Source organism: Mercenaria mercenaria, chromosome 7 (genome assembly GCF_021730395.1).
Source record: "Mercenaria mercenaria strain notata chromosome 7, MADL_Memer_1, whole genome shotgun sequence".
Taxonomy (NCBI): domain Eukaryota; kingdom Metazoa; phylum Mollusca; class Bivalvia; order Venerida; family Veneridae; genus Mercenaria; species Mercenaria mercenaria.
Genome location: NC_069367.1, coordinates 75005977 through 75020505, shown reverse-complemented (window position 1 = coordinate 75020505; position 14529 = coordinate 75005977). Strand labels below are relative to the sequence as shown.

Here is a 14529-nt window from a genome sequence, read left to right as displayed (position 1 = left end):
ATATATTGTCTGACTTTTATCATTTTGATATTTTCAATAAGTTAATGATATAAAATATTTACTGTTTAGGAACAAATTTTAAAATTGTCTGTATATTTTGAATGTACTAAATAGAACTAATACAAAAAGTAATGTTCTGACAGGGAAAACCACGTTCAAAGAACACAGCCCCACGAACATAACCCTGTAACAGTGTACATATGGATTTGTGAATGGAAGACATGAAGCAAATAGTGTACTACGAATTGAAATTACAATCTAACGTCGTCCTTTTGCGTGTTCATACAAATATTGTATTGTTTATTATTCCATTTATAGCATTATGATTATTCTTAAGAATTTCTTTTGACTCAATTTTGTTTTCATGTTGTTAATTATGTAACATATTGACACCTGGCACTTTGTATACTCTCTATACAAGAATCAGTTAAGATGGTACAAAAATAAAACATCACGTAATGAGTACCATCTGGTGCTAGTCTGTATAGCGCAGAAAATGCCATCTGCGGGATGAAACAATTTTAAGGCCAACTTATACTCTTCAAGGGATAACATTTGAAGTTTTTCTGACATTGGAAAATATTTTTGCATGTGTACATTAACAGATTATCATATTTGTATCGAGGAATAAACACGAGTTCCGCAGTGGAGTCGGGAAGTAAAAAGTGTTCACGGAAAGTGTTTCACTCATTGAAGTTGTAGGTGCAACATTTGTTCTGGTCAGCATCTGAGCCATGCTAAAAATCGGGATTTTGCTGTTGTTGATCTGTTGTTTCAGTACATATGTTGACCAAAACTTGTTTCATAAACCCTACGATAAAAGTCCAAAAGGGTGGCAAGTTCAAGTTACGCAGTGAAAGAACTTCAAAAAGGGCGCCATCAACTAGAAACAAAATTACTCGAAGAAGCGCAGTAACTCCATGTTAACGCAGGGACCACAGAAAACTCAGAAACTCCATGCAATACTCGAGTCACAGGAAACAAAGCAGTCCATGAAAATTCATGAACCACAAAGGAAGCGCTGCAACTCCATGAAAATGAAAAAACACAGGAAATGCAGCAACTCCATAAAAATGCATGAACCACAGGAAATGCAGCAACTCCATGAAAAATCAGGAGCAGCAAGTCCATGAAAATACAGGAACCACAGGAAATGCAGCAACTCAATATAAAAGACGGAAGACAAGGAATCTCTGCAACTCCACAAAAATGCAGGAACCCCGGGAAATCCAGCAACTCCATGTAAACGCAGGTTCCACAGGAAATGCAGCAACTCCATAAAAATCCAGGTACCCATGAAATGCAGCAACTCCATGAAAATTCAGGAACAGCAAGTCCATGAAAATGCAGGAACCACAGTTAATCTAGCAACTCCATGAAACCAGATGGGAGACAAAGAAACTCAGCAACTTTATGAAAATGCAGAGATCACAGGAAATGCGGTAACTGCATGACAACGCAGGATCCAAAGGGAAGCAGCCACTCTATTAAAATGCAATACCCTCAGGGAACTTAGCAACTCCATGAAAACGAAGGAACCAAAGGACAAGCAGCAACTCCATGAAAATGCAGGAACTACAGGAAAATTATTAAATCCATGAAAATGCAGGGACCTCAGGAAACTCAGAAACTCTATGCAAACGCAGGAACCACAGAAATCCCAGGAACTCCATGAAATACAGGAATCTCAGGAAATTCAGGAAATCCATGAAAATGCAGGAACAACAGTAAATTTAGTACCTCAATGGAAACGAAGGAACCAAGGGTTAGTTATTAACTTAAAACGCAGGAATCACACTGAATGAAAATGAAGGAACCATAGGAAATGCAGCATCTCTCTAGGGAAACAAAAGAACACCGTTAATACGCATGAAACGAGAGGAAACGCAGCAAATCCATGAAGCATACGAACCGCAGGAACAATGGAACAACTGGATGTCAGTAACTCCATGAAAGTGCAGTAACAGCTGGATGACAGCAAGTCCGTGAAAATACAGGAACCACAGGAAACGCAATGATGTTAAATTCTTCAACTGACATAACACATACCTTCTGCACTGGGAGATTGGTGGTGAGGCAACCATTACTATACTGTTTCGGCTGGATTGATACCCTGTTATCCGCGTCGACTTCACTGGGAGCCAAAACGGGACAATTTAGATTTAGACTGTCAAGTGCTATACAAAATCATACGCTTGGTTTAACGTGCAAAATACTACTGTTTGCAGAGATCAAATTGCCCCTTCAACTTTTTTGAAATCGATAGAGTTGCACGTTTACGTCATAAAAACGGTGAGGCTGAAGCTATTTTTGGAGTGATCCTGACAGGTTAACCCCGCCCCATCTATTCACTGAATGCGTCTTTGACTTACACAAAGCGCGCGCTCTGACTCTATCTTTGTAATCGCCGTTCTTGCATACATTGTAAAGTACAATAAGGTGATAATGGATATGTTGTTTTAAAAGTAGAATATAGAATATTTCAACTACATTCAAATGTGGAACAGCGTTTTTTTGTTTGTTATGACAGATTTTATCGACGAAATTTCCAACCACGAAAAGTATATAAGGTTTAAGGTATCATTGAACCATTAAGCTACGCAACACTTGTAGATCTAATTGTTGGGTTTACGTGTATGTGAATTTATCTACTATTTATTTGAAGTCGTTTAAACACTATTTCAGTTATTTCCAAACAGGCAGTTGATAAGCCTTGTCTTAGTTCATGGAAAGAACCAGTTATAGACTCGCATAAGTCAAAATAATTCGAAGTTTAGTTTGTTTTATATTTGTGACGGTCAATCTAAAAGGACCAAAATAATTTAGGATAAATCACAGTACACCGTCATGAAAAAATACTGGTTTTGTCGCTTGCATATATGTGTAACGCTAATCGTGTTAAGTACATACACAGGTTTAAATCTAAAGAAATTTAGTATTTTGGGGAATTCTGATAATTTTTACATAAATTAATCCCTTTTGATACATGTAAGTTTTATTTGAATTTATCTCATATTCGCAACAAAATCAGCATTTAAACCCAAATCGGCAGACATGACAATTTCTTTCGAGTGGAGAAAATAACTCGTAACTGTTTCCTAGGATCGCGTCAAATTAATAAGACTAAGACTCGCATATTCCGTAAGAAATTACCAACTTTTTGCAACTAAAGGGGCATGGTCGGTTCCGGGAATCGCACTTATGCCCTTTAATCAATGATGAGCGAATCCAACAATTCGACCACGAGTCAGTCACGTTTTATAATTATTGTGAAAGCTAAACACGAGATACGTTATTTAAAAGAAAAGTCTGCAGCAAAATGTACTGAAATTTAGGCAGAAAAATGCCTGTAATGTATAAGAGGGTGTCTTTTTTCACATCCTAAATGTAGTGTGCCAAGATTCATTTAAATTTTAAATAAAGATTAGTACATCTGTTACATTCCAGTTAAACACCCGTTCCAACAGTATTTAAATCAGCATTTTATCTTGTAAAGTTCTCGGTCATACAGCCAATGTAAACAAGTTCATTCAATTTACTCGTATCGGAAAATATACTTGAAGAGCGGAGTTACCTGTATAGACGAGGTCCAAAATTAGCTTCAGCATCGCTACTTTTGTGACGTAAAAGTAAAAAGTCTATCAATTTAAAAAGAGGAAAAAGGGCAGTTTGATCTGCAAACAGTAGTACAATAGTAGCAAAGTTTAACATCTGTGTTATGTTTAATGCACATTGATTTCGTTATTACTTTATTTTCCTATGTAAATAAAATATGTTGTTTTTTTTTGTAAACAAACTTATTAATATTGTACTGAGTTTTTTTTTTTGTATATTTTTAGATTTGCTATTATGGTCTATTATGTCCGTCGATCTTCCGTTTGTCAAGTCTTTTTTTTAAAGTAGTATCCTTTAATTATTATTAGCACAATACTCATAAAATTACTAAATACCGAAAACTTCTTTTTTCAGACAGCCGATAATCAAACGGAGAAAGCATATTCAGGTAATCCTCTTACTTTATTTTCTAAATCTTATCAATAAATCGTATTTTTTTGTAAACTGTTTCAATTCTTGTTTTACACATACATCGTTCACCTCGAGTTTTATAACGAATAAAATGTGATAGCTGATATTACTGTTTAAAGTTTTTTTAAGTATTCACTAATTTTTCATTATCCTAGAAAAGGCTGCACATTCAGATGCAAAGAATGATACTCGTATGCTATATAAGACTGTTGTGCTTCGTAAATGATAACACAGTCTGAAAATGATTCGATTGAAGTTTTGATCATTATATGGAAGACCAAGACTTTGAAGATGGGCTACTGATCCCATGTAAATATAATTAAGATAAAGTCGTAAAATTGACAACTCATAAACCCTGATATAAATAGCAAATGCTCTATAGATATAGTCTAAATTGACAAAGCTCATGTTTTCGAACGTCCGAAAGTTCGCATTTTGTAGACTATAATGAATTTCGTAAAAGGACGACATTGGTTTTATGTAAGTATCAGAAAATCAGGGGAACTAGTGCATTGTATATTTAATTGATAAGGTAAACTCGTGACACTGCTTAATTTGTCTATTCATATATCGGTTGGCTTTGTATGCTTGTATTCCATAAGCACATTTCCAAACTTTGCCTGTTGACCAGAAAATACGCTTTTATTTTATGTAAAGTACATGATTTATATCAGTTAATAACAATTTATTAAAGTATATCAACTCCTGTCAATAAAATGCAGTTTTTCAAAGATGATAACAATAAAAACATAATGATTTAGAATAATAGAAAACACCAAAAGCACAAAACCAGTATTGAAACAGTTCCTCATCGACGCAAAAAGAATCCTTTCACTTGATCATCGTTGTTTTTGAAAGATATTTTTATTTCTCCCATTTGTATGGGAAAAAGACCATGTTTTATTCATTTGTCAACGCTATGATCCACAAAAACCATATCTGTTCAACACATTGATGGATACGTTACGCTATAACAAGGACTTGATTATTCATCTTTTGCTACAAAACATTTATAGTAATCAGTCCATAAAATTAAAAAAAAAAACAACAAAAAACAAAAAAACACGTCGAATAAAACATTACTACCTGTAGTTATAATACAGTCTGGACACTTCAGTATATATGTAAATATTACACTAAAAAGTTCTTTTTTACCTTACTAATCTACATTGAATGTGTAGCATATTAAAAAAAAAAAAAAAAAAAAAAATATCAAACAGGGAATGCCATTTTCCAAAAACGCAGCCTCCCCAAAACGAAACCCACAGCTCGCAGACGTGCACACACACACACACACACACACACAAACACATACACACACACTCAACTTTCAGCATATTTACTTTCCAGATATACACTGTACAGAGCATCTGCCCTTGTTCTTCGGTGGAATAGGAATCGGCAGCATACTGGGTGTTATAATTGGAGCATGTGTCTTCAAATGTATAAGGTATGTTTGATACCTAAATGACGTTCGATTGCAATGCTTTAAATTACTTAATGTTAAAAGTAGTTAAATATTTGCTACAATAACATTAACCAAATGCACCGTGTCCTCTTGCGCACGTGTTATTAAACATGCTGACTTTGAAACACTTGCTCATCGCCGTGTCTGCCTGAGTCGAGTTATTTCACTGATGAAAGTTGCATGTTCTTATATGTAGCCAACCCGTGAACGATCTAAGCACATCAATTTTTTTCAACAGACATATGCCGTTCTTTTTCAAACTAGAAAGCTATGAAAGAAATTATGTCAGCATTACCTAAAACATTGAACATAAAACTGAAACAGTAAACAAAGTTCAAATTACGGACATTAGCTCCGGCAGTATGTTAAAAGTCAAGGTCATACTTATTCAGATGTAAACACGGTCACTTGAATATTCATAGGGTAGAGATACATGTAATACCTAAACTTATAGAATATGAAAAACAGTTTTAAAGATTAACGTTTTAGTATTTATACATACTATTTTAGACCGAATGTTACTCTTTTAGACCGAATGTTACTCTTGATTTGTTCATTTTGAAGCATGATAGTTTAGTCTTTCTTAAACGTCTTATTTATTTTCTATCATTGAGTCCTACCTATCATGTCCTTGGTGTAAATATATTCACCATATATAATTTGACTACTGACGGTAAAAGAGTTGTCAAATACATGCATATTGTTTAACATAGAACATATTTTAAGTCTGATAAAAGAAATATGGACCTTCTATTTTTGCATTGCTATGTGTACCATATCGCACATCGTATATAAAAACAAAAAAATAACTCTTCAATTTTTACCTTAACATTTAACATTTACTACTCCCGCAATTATAATTTCTTATAAATAACATCATTATTATTTTGCCTTTGAGATTAAACTTATATGAATGTGTTTGTTCAATTGATTGTAATGTCGTTATTATTTTTATTTGTTGGGTTTAACGTCGTACCGACACAATTATAGGTCATAAGGCGACTTCCCAGCTTTGATGGTAGAGGAAGACCCCAGGTGCCCCTCCGTGCATTATATCGTCACGAGCGGGTACTTCGGTAGAATCACCGACCTTCCGTAAGTCAGCTGGACGGCTTCCACACATGAAGGATTCAACGCCCCCAAGTGAGGCTCGAAGCCGCATTGGTGAGAGGCAAGTGATTCAAAGTCAGCAACCTTAACCACTCGGCCTTTGAGGCCGCAAACGTAGTAGTATGGAAAAATGTTGATAAAAGTATACGCTACTTTGTCATCGGGTCATAAAGAACTTTCAACGTTTGTATGGTTTAAAGTAAACGTGATATTACCAAGTTATTTTGTCAAATGTTTTTAGGTAAGAGAAATTTTCAGAAGTTCGTTAAAAAACTTTAGTGGCTGAAATTATGGTGACTTATTTCTGCCAACCACATACACATTTATTTATGTAGACAGTTTTCTCAAAAAATTGTCACATATCCAGATATTATCTGAAAAGTGGCACAATTGCGTGTTATCCAGATAGTTATGTCAACAGAACAAAACTGACTGTTAGTGCCCACTTCTGCCATCCACATAACTAGTGGTTATTAATATTCGTACCCAAATTGGCGAATATCGGTTAGATTTTTCGTCCTCTATGTAACGTAGCACGTTGTACCTGAAGCTTGTCTTGAAACACAACACATTACGACAGTCCTAACATTTTTATCTACTACGAAGAGCAATGCACAGTTACTTATGAATGTTCAGTCTAATTTCACAGATATTATCAAGGTTCAATGAGACTTTTAAAACAATTCTGTTTACAATTCTATAAACACAATTTCTTAGTTATAAATGTACTTCAGCCTAGCTCTTAACATTGCTTATTAAGTTTCAGCTCATGAGAGCGGGAACAAGTCCCTTAGCCCGCACCTAGGCACCTCACTCTGATCACAGAGTATATTGAGTTTATAAAGGATTATACAGGAAAACACAGCAGACACATTATTTCACTTCCTGTCTACCTGGTAATTAAACTTGGATATTAACGGATGTTTTATACCCCGAAGCTACTGCAGCGTTGACAAGTTTTGTCAGATTGTTAATTAATGAAATGTACAGTTTTCACCTTCTATAATTTTTAAAATCTTAAACTTCTGAAAGAAATACCCGAAATAAAATACAAAACACCTGAGCATTACACTACATCTATACGGAATGAATGAGTGTAAATCATAACTGACTAACTGACAAAATTCAAGATACCTAGTTAACGTTAGTGAATATGTGGATGGCAGTAGTTGGCACTACAGGCAGTTTTGTCCTGTTAAGATACTTAAGTAAATAACACGCAGTTTTGTCACTTGCCAGATAATAACTGAATAAGTGACATTTTTACGAAACTTTTCGAGATAAATAAGTGGATATGTGGTTGGCAGTAATATGCCACCATAGGAAATAGTGGGGTAGATTATTACTCTTTTTTTTTACAGAACAAAAGGGGTAAATATCACACAGGGCACGACAACGGCGCTATTTCGTTTTTGTTGTTGTTTTCTTCCTTAGTAAGGTGTTTTAGCTGGTTCGAAAATCTAGCCATTTAAGTGTAGTTTTATGAGTTTTCAAAAGTGGATTGAAGTGGTACTCGTAAAATGAGTAAATGTGTATGATGAATCGCATAGATTTTTTTGTTGTTTAAATTTTAACAGGTTATAAACAATAATTTTTAAAGGTAGCTTCAGAAATGTGTAGGATATGAGCAAAGTAACAAATGGCGTGTTAACTTCTGTTTAGTATACATTTCAAGTTCAAGATGTTTTTCAGATAACGTTTGTGTATAGACGTTGCATAGTGATATAATACTTTTACTGTAGAAAGAGAAAATGTTGATATTTTGTTGGGCTAAGAACATGCTATATCTGTTCACTTGTGAGACCCATAATGAATACACAATACAGTCCTTAATAAAGTTCAGACATAATTAATTTTAGTAATACATATTCTCAAGTATATATTTATCGCTGAAGTAGAAAGTCCAGCTTTGGTGGCAAAATCATGGATGAGTATAGTAAGGGACGAATAACCCGTTTCTTTTGTATGCTAATCTCTCTGATTAATTCAAACACGACCACGAAGGAAAATTGTTCAGAAAATAGCGTAAGAGGTCGAGCACGTGCAAAAGAATGCTCCAAAGACCAATTAACCACACAAAAAAACCCGAGAAAACAGGGGTCATTTATCTTCCAAGAGTTATAATTTTTCTGACAGGCAAACACTACAGAACAGGCTGCAATGTGTAATAAGGTTGTTCACGTTTTTATAAGTGCAAAAAATCTTCTTGAAAATGCCACCAAATGTCAAGTAAAGGTTCACAATGGAATTAAAACTGGCTTACATAAGACACGAAAATGACACTTTAACACGGAAATAGTAAGTGTTTGTACTTTGCGCTTTTGTCTGACTAGCCCGCAAGTGCTTCTTGATCACCTCTTTAGTACTATTATACCTTTTAAGGGCATTTAGAGGTTATTAGAAGCACCTCTAAACGATTTATTGGGCCACTTGTAGTGCTGTTAGAGCTAACGATTTATAGCAATGGTTCTGCATGATCCCTTTTAAGGCCACTAGACCTTAAAAAGGATATTACTTTTGACGACTTTTCACCATTGACCACTTGATGAAGCTTCATTAACTTGCTATGTAGCATCATTGTGAAGTTTTCTACCAGTTTCGTTCAATTGATTATCAAACATGGTCTGTTTTGCTATTATGAAGTCCTCTGCAAAAATGTATTCAAATATGGGTACTTGGCCATAAAAGAGACCATAGGAACTAACCTTTACTTTGAGGGTCGCCACGGCGAAAACTAGAAGAAAAAACCCTTTAAATGACTCATTCTCATGGATGTACTTGCATATCTTTGGTCTTTAGCATCATTGTAAGATCGTCCCCCAGATTTGTTCAAATGAGAGCACTTATAGGAGCAACTAGTTTATACTAAACACAGTTGTTCATGATTCGGTGTGTCTGAAATATACTAAAAAACTATACATTACATACATGTATTTTCAGAGAGTTTTACAAGAGATGTATGACATATGTATCATGTAAGCCAGTAGATTTCGCTCACCCAAATCTCAAAACTTTATTCTCTTGTGCATGTCTAGTAAAATATGTTAGCAGGCTGTGTTCATCTCCCATGCCAGGGGAATATCATCTCGATCGGAATATATAAGAAACACCAATCGCGGTAACAGAAGCAAATAAGAACGAAAGAACAGTGCAAAAGATTTTTATAACATTTCATTTTGCTCATATTATCTTCGCAACTTTGTAAGATACACATATAAAATATACCCAGAAATCTAAGCCAATTTGCTGGCTCAATGGCGAATTTGTCTCCCTTGAAGACAGCTAATCGAGTGTATCGATTAGCCATTATCGGTCAATTTACGCCTATTAAAATATGAAGATGGGTGGGGTGTAGAATCTTTCAGTTCTTGAGTTCATATTTAACAAGGGCAAAGCAGATAAGATTGTAGATGGGCATATTTGTATTGATGATAGTCAAATCGAGGTAAGATGGCCCGAAAAACTTGGGTTAATATTTTCAGGTATACTATGATAACTTGTGAATTAATAACAGCGCCCACTTGTCAAAATATCAAATTTTGAGCAAATGCTACATTACAAAGTAAAGATGTTATATACACCTTTAAAATAGGGCCCATTTATGAAAAGCTTCACTGAAAATATCCTTCCATAGGAAAACAGTTACTGAAAATCTTCTAACATCCTCCTATTGGAATTAATAAGCTCGATCAAGGTCAAAATCTGCAACTGTCAAGACACTGGTTTGAAACCCAGGAATGAGCAGAACTTAGTGCATTCGGCTTTTATAAAAAGCTTCCAATTTCCAGAGGTGTTAATACGAGTATAGTTTTAAAGTATACTCCAAAATGAATGTACATCAAAGCAACAATATCAAAAAGAAGGAAATAAGGCAATGACGTCTATAAATACAAGACCAAGTAAATTTATTTCTATTTACTACAAACTTAACTGCAAACAGCTTGTTTTGTAGATTTTATAAATTTTACGAGTGTTTTAATGTATTAAAAACTGCCTAAACCTCATCAAGGCACTTTCCTATAAGTTAACATATACCTACGTATGAAAGTTCAGTTATGCATAAACTGTTAGGAAATGCCTGTTTTAAAGGCATTCGGGTTGCAGATATGTAAGTGAGTGAGTTGGATTTTACGGCAAATCGACATAAAAAGGTCGTATATCGCCAAGAAGAATTTGTTTTGACAAGGTAAAATGTAAAGTACCTCTAAAAATATATATGTAAAAGCGTATATACATATCAATCGTTACAAATATCAGTGGCAAACAATAATACTGCAAAATATGTGACTAAAATACATATGATGTTCAGATTTTATGATAAATGCCTGTCTACTTAAAAAAGGATAAGATAGTGCCGATCGAAACTTTTTCAAACAGCTCTTTCAAAGATTGAACGTCATAGTATGTACTGCGCTGTGGAGTAAAGTCCACACAGTCGATTAAAACATGTGTAATATTAAGGTACACCTTCAGGTTGATCTTCTTTGTCCAGAACATAAGAATGAGTCAAACGGGTATGACCTATTCGACAACGAGAATGAACAAGTTCCTCCCTGCGAAACAGAAATAGTCATTAATAATTTATATGGTCCAAACGAAGATAAGCCAAAACTTTTCGAAAAAATTGAGTCCAAAATTCTAAAAATGGATAACATCAATTTACTAACCGGAGGAGACTTCAACGCAGTTATCGATATTAATAAAGATAAAAAGAATGGACAACTTGAAACACGTAAAAAATGCAGAAAAACCATAAATGAACTAATTGATGTATGTAATCTGATTGATAGTTGGAGATTTTTTAATCCACATAAAACACAACTCACATGGCACTCAAATACAAAACCACGTATATTTAGGAGATTAGACTACTTTCTCATCTCTGATAACCTCGTTAACCTAATTAATAACTGTAATATCAAACCGGGTTATAAATCAGATCATTCACTGGTCGAAATCAGTACAAATTTCTTAGAAGACAAAAGAGGACCAGGATATTTTAAAATAAATAATAGTCTAATCCTTGAAAGTGAATATCAAAATAAAATAAAAGAAAATATATGTCGCTTGACTGAAAATAATAAAGATGCAAATCCAAATACATTATGGGAACTTATAAAAGGGGAAAAAGAAATCAGACAATAAAATATGCAACCTATCAAAAACTTAAAGATAAAGAAAATGAGACAATTTTAGTCAAAGAAATAGATACACTAGAATCTAAATTGCATAATGGCAGATCAGATAGCGATGAAATGTCCACAGAAATTAAAAGAAAAAAACAAGAACTTGAAAATATATATGATAAAAGAATAAACAGAGCAATATTAAGAAGTAAAGCTATCAATATTGAAGGAAACGAAAAAAAGAAAAACAGTAAATATTTTGCAAGTCTGGAAAAGAAAACTGCAGAGGGAAAAACAATTTTTAAGCTAAAAATAGAAGGAAATGAAATAATAGACTCAAAAAGGATATTAAAAGGAAGAAACTTTTTATAAACTCTTATATAAGAAGAAGTATAATTTCTATGATAGCTCAGACTTCTTCAAACCAACGATTAATAAATTAAGTGACAATGATAAAACAGTGTGTGAAGGTATCCTGACAGAGGAAGAATGTTACAATGCATAAAGTGGAATGAAAAATTAAAAAAAAGTCCAGGATCAGATGGCATTACGAGCGAATTCTACAAAACTTTCTGGAATTAACTTAAAAAAATACTACATCAGTTCAATAAACTACTCTTACCAAACGGGAAATTTAACAGTATTGCAGAAAACAGGGATAATCTCACTATTACCAAAAAAAAAAAAAAACAGGAAAATATTTATTAAACTAAGTTTGCTAAATGTGGATTACAAAATTGCAACAAAAGCAATTTCAATCAGATTAAAAAAGGTTATTCAAACAATAATAGAAAGTACACAAACAGGTTTTATCAAAGGAAGGTATATAGGGGAAAATGTCATATTAATATTTGAAATGATTGAATATTTGAACAAAAAGAATTTACCAGGACTTCTCCTATTTGCTGACTTTGAAAAAACCTTTGACAGTCTAGATCATAACTTTATGTTTAAAAGTCTGAAACATTTGAACATTGGTGAAAGCTTCATAAAATGGGTAAAACTTTTTTATAATGATGTTTCAAGTGTAGTGATTAATAACGGCTACATGTCCAAGTCTTTTCAAATCGAAAGAGGCGTAAGACAAAGATGTCCACTGTCATCTCTGCTATTAATAATTTGTATGGAAATATTAAGCAATTATATTGCGAAAGACAAATTAATAAAAGGTATAGAAATAAATGGGCAAGAGATTAAACAGTCACTCATTGCAGACGATGCAACCTTCGTTAATAGTGGAACAGAAAATTCCTTTGAACGATTAACTGATGTAATAACAGATTTTGGAAATGTGTCGGGTTTAAAATTAAATACTGATAAATCTACTGTTTTAAAAGTTGGATCATTTAAAAACATAAATATTAAAATTAAACATAGAAATAGATTTATTTGGACATCGGAATCAGCAAAAACGCTAGGAATGATCTTTTCGAATGACTATGAACAAAACCTTAATAATAATCTAGAACTAAGATAAATAGTTTTAAAAACTGTCTTAAACAATGACAACATACAAAATTAACACTCATCGGCAAAGTAACAGTTATAAAGACTTTTGCTCTACCGAAAAATAATATACCCGCTTACAGTGCTACCAACACCCTCAGATAGCAAAATTAATGATATGATAAAAACAATATTTCAATTTATATGTAATGATAAACCAGAAAAAAATCAAGAGAGATATATTAACACTTAATTATGATGAAGGAGGTTTAAAAATGACGGATTTCAAGTATTTTCTGAATGCATTAAAAGCATGTTGGGTTAAACGAATAAATGATGAAAACAACAAAGGAGCATGGAAATTGTTTTATGAAAACATAATATGTAAAATAGGAGTATCTTTAATATTTGAAATTAATCTTAACAAAAATGACATTGGAATGATATGAAAAGAAAATACTTTCTTAAAAGACATATTATTAGCAAGGAAATCCATAAAAGATAATGAAACAGAAGTAAGTCATCAAATCATATGGAACAACTCAGATATAAAAATAAAATAAAAAAAAACATTTTTCTATAAAGTGTGGTATGAAAAAGGCATTAAGTATATAAAACACTTCTTTGACTATATGTCAAATAGTTTCTATTCCTTCCAAAATTTTAAGTATATTTATGATTTGGAAAATATAGATTATTTAAAATATCAAAAGCACCAAATAAGTTTTTGTATGAAATGCAAATAAAAAAATGGAAAACAAAAATTAAAAAATGAAGCCAAATGGGAAGATGTTTTAGATAAAGAAGAAATAAAATGGAAAATGTATACCGTCAAGTATTCAAATCAACCATAGACTCAAAACTGAGAGGTTTTCAATACAAATATATTCACCGTCTTATGTCCACTAATAAGTATCTATTAAAGGTAAAATTAAGCAATTCAAGTCTATGCGATTTTTGTAACATGTATGTAGAAAGTCAAGAGAATTTATTTTGGGAATGCCAATATGCTCAACATATGTGGAATAGATTAACTGATTTCCTAAGTGCCTTAAACATCTCAGCATACTTTAATCTAGAAATAATCAGTTTTGGTTATTTAGTAAGCGGACAAAATAGAAATGTAATAAACTTTCTGATCTTTTTAATGAAATCCTACATTTTTCAGGTGAAAAATAGAAAACTCTTACCTGTCTTTGACAATTTTATTTTATATTTGAAACTATGAATTAAAATAGAACAGGAAATAGCCACAATACATAACAAAATAGAACAACCCAGGCAAAAGTAGTCAGTTTTTGATAGTATTGGAGAAATAATATGAGTCTTAATAACATTTTGCATGAGCTAAAA

At 33.0% G+C, this 14529-nt stretch overlaps 1 protein-coding gene across 1 annotated transcript in view; it reads left to right on the top strand.

Moving 5' to 3' along the window:
- Window positions 1-14529, top strand: part of LOC123555235 (uncharacterized) — a 48752-nt gene that overhangs the window by 12866 nt on the left and 21357 nt on the right. The window contains exons 7-8 of the mRNA XM_053548674.1: window positions 3970-4003; window positions 5377-5476. Of these exons, the coding sequence (XP_053404649.1) occupies window positions 3970-4003; window positions 5377-5476 (134 nt within the window). The remainder of the gene's footprint in view (window positions 1-3969; window positions 4004-5376; window positions 5477-14529) is intronic.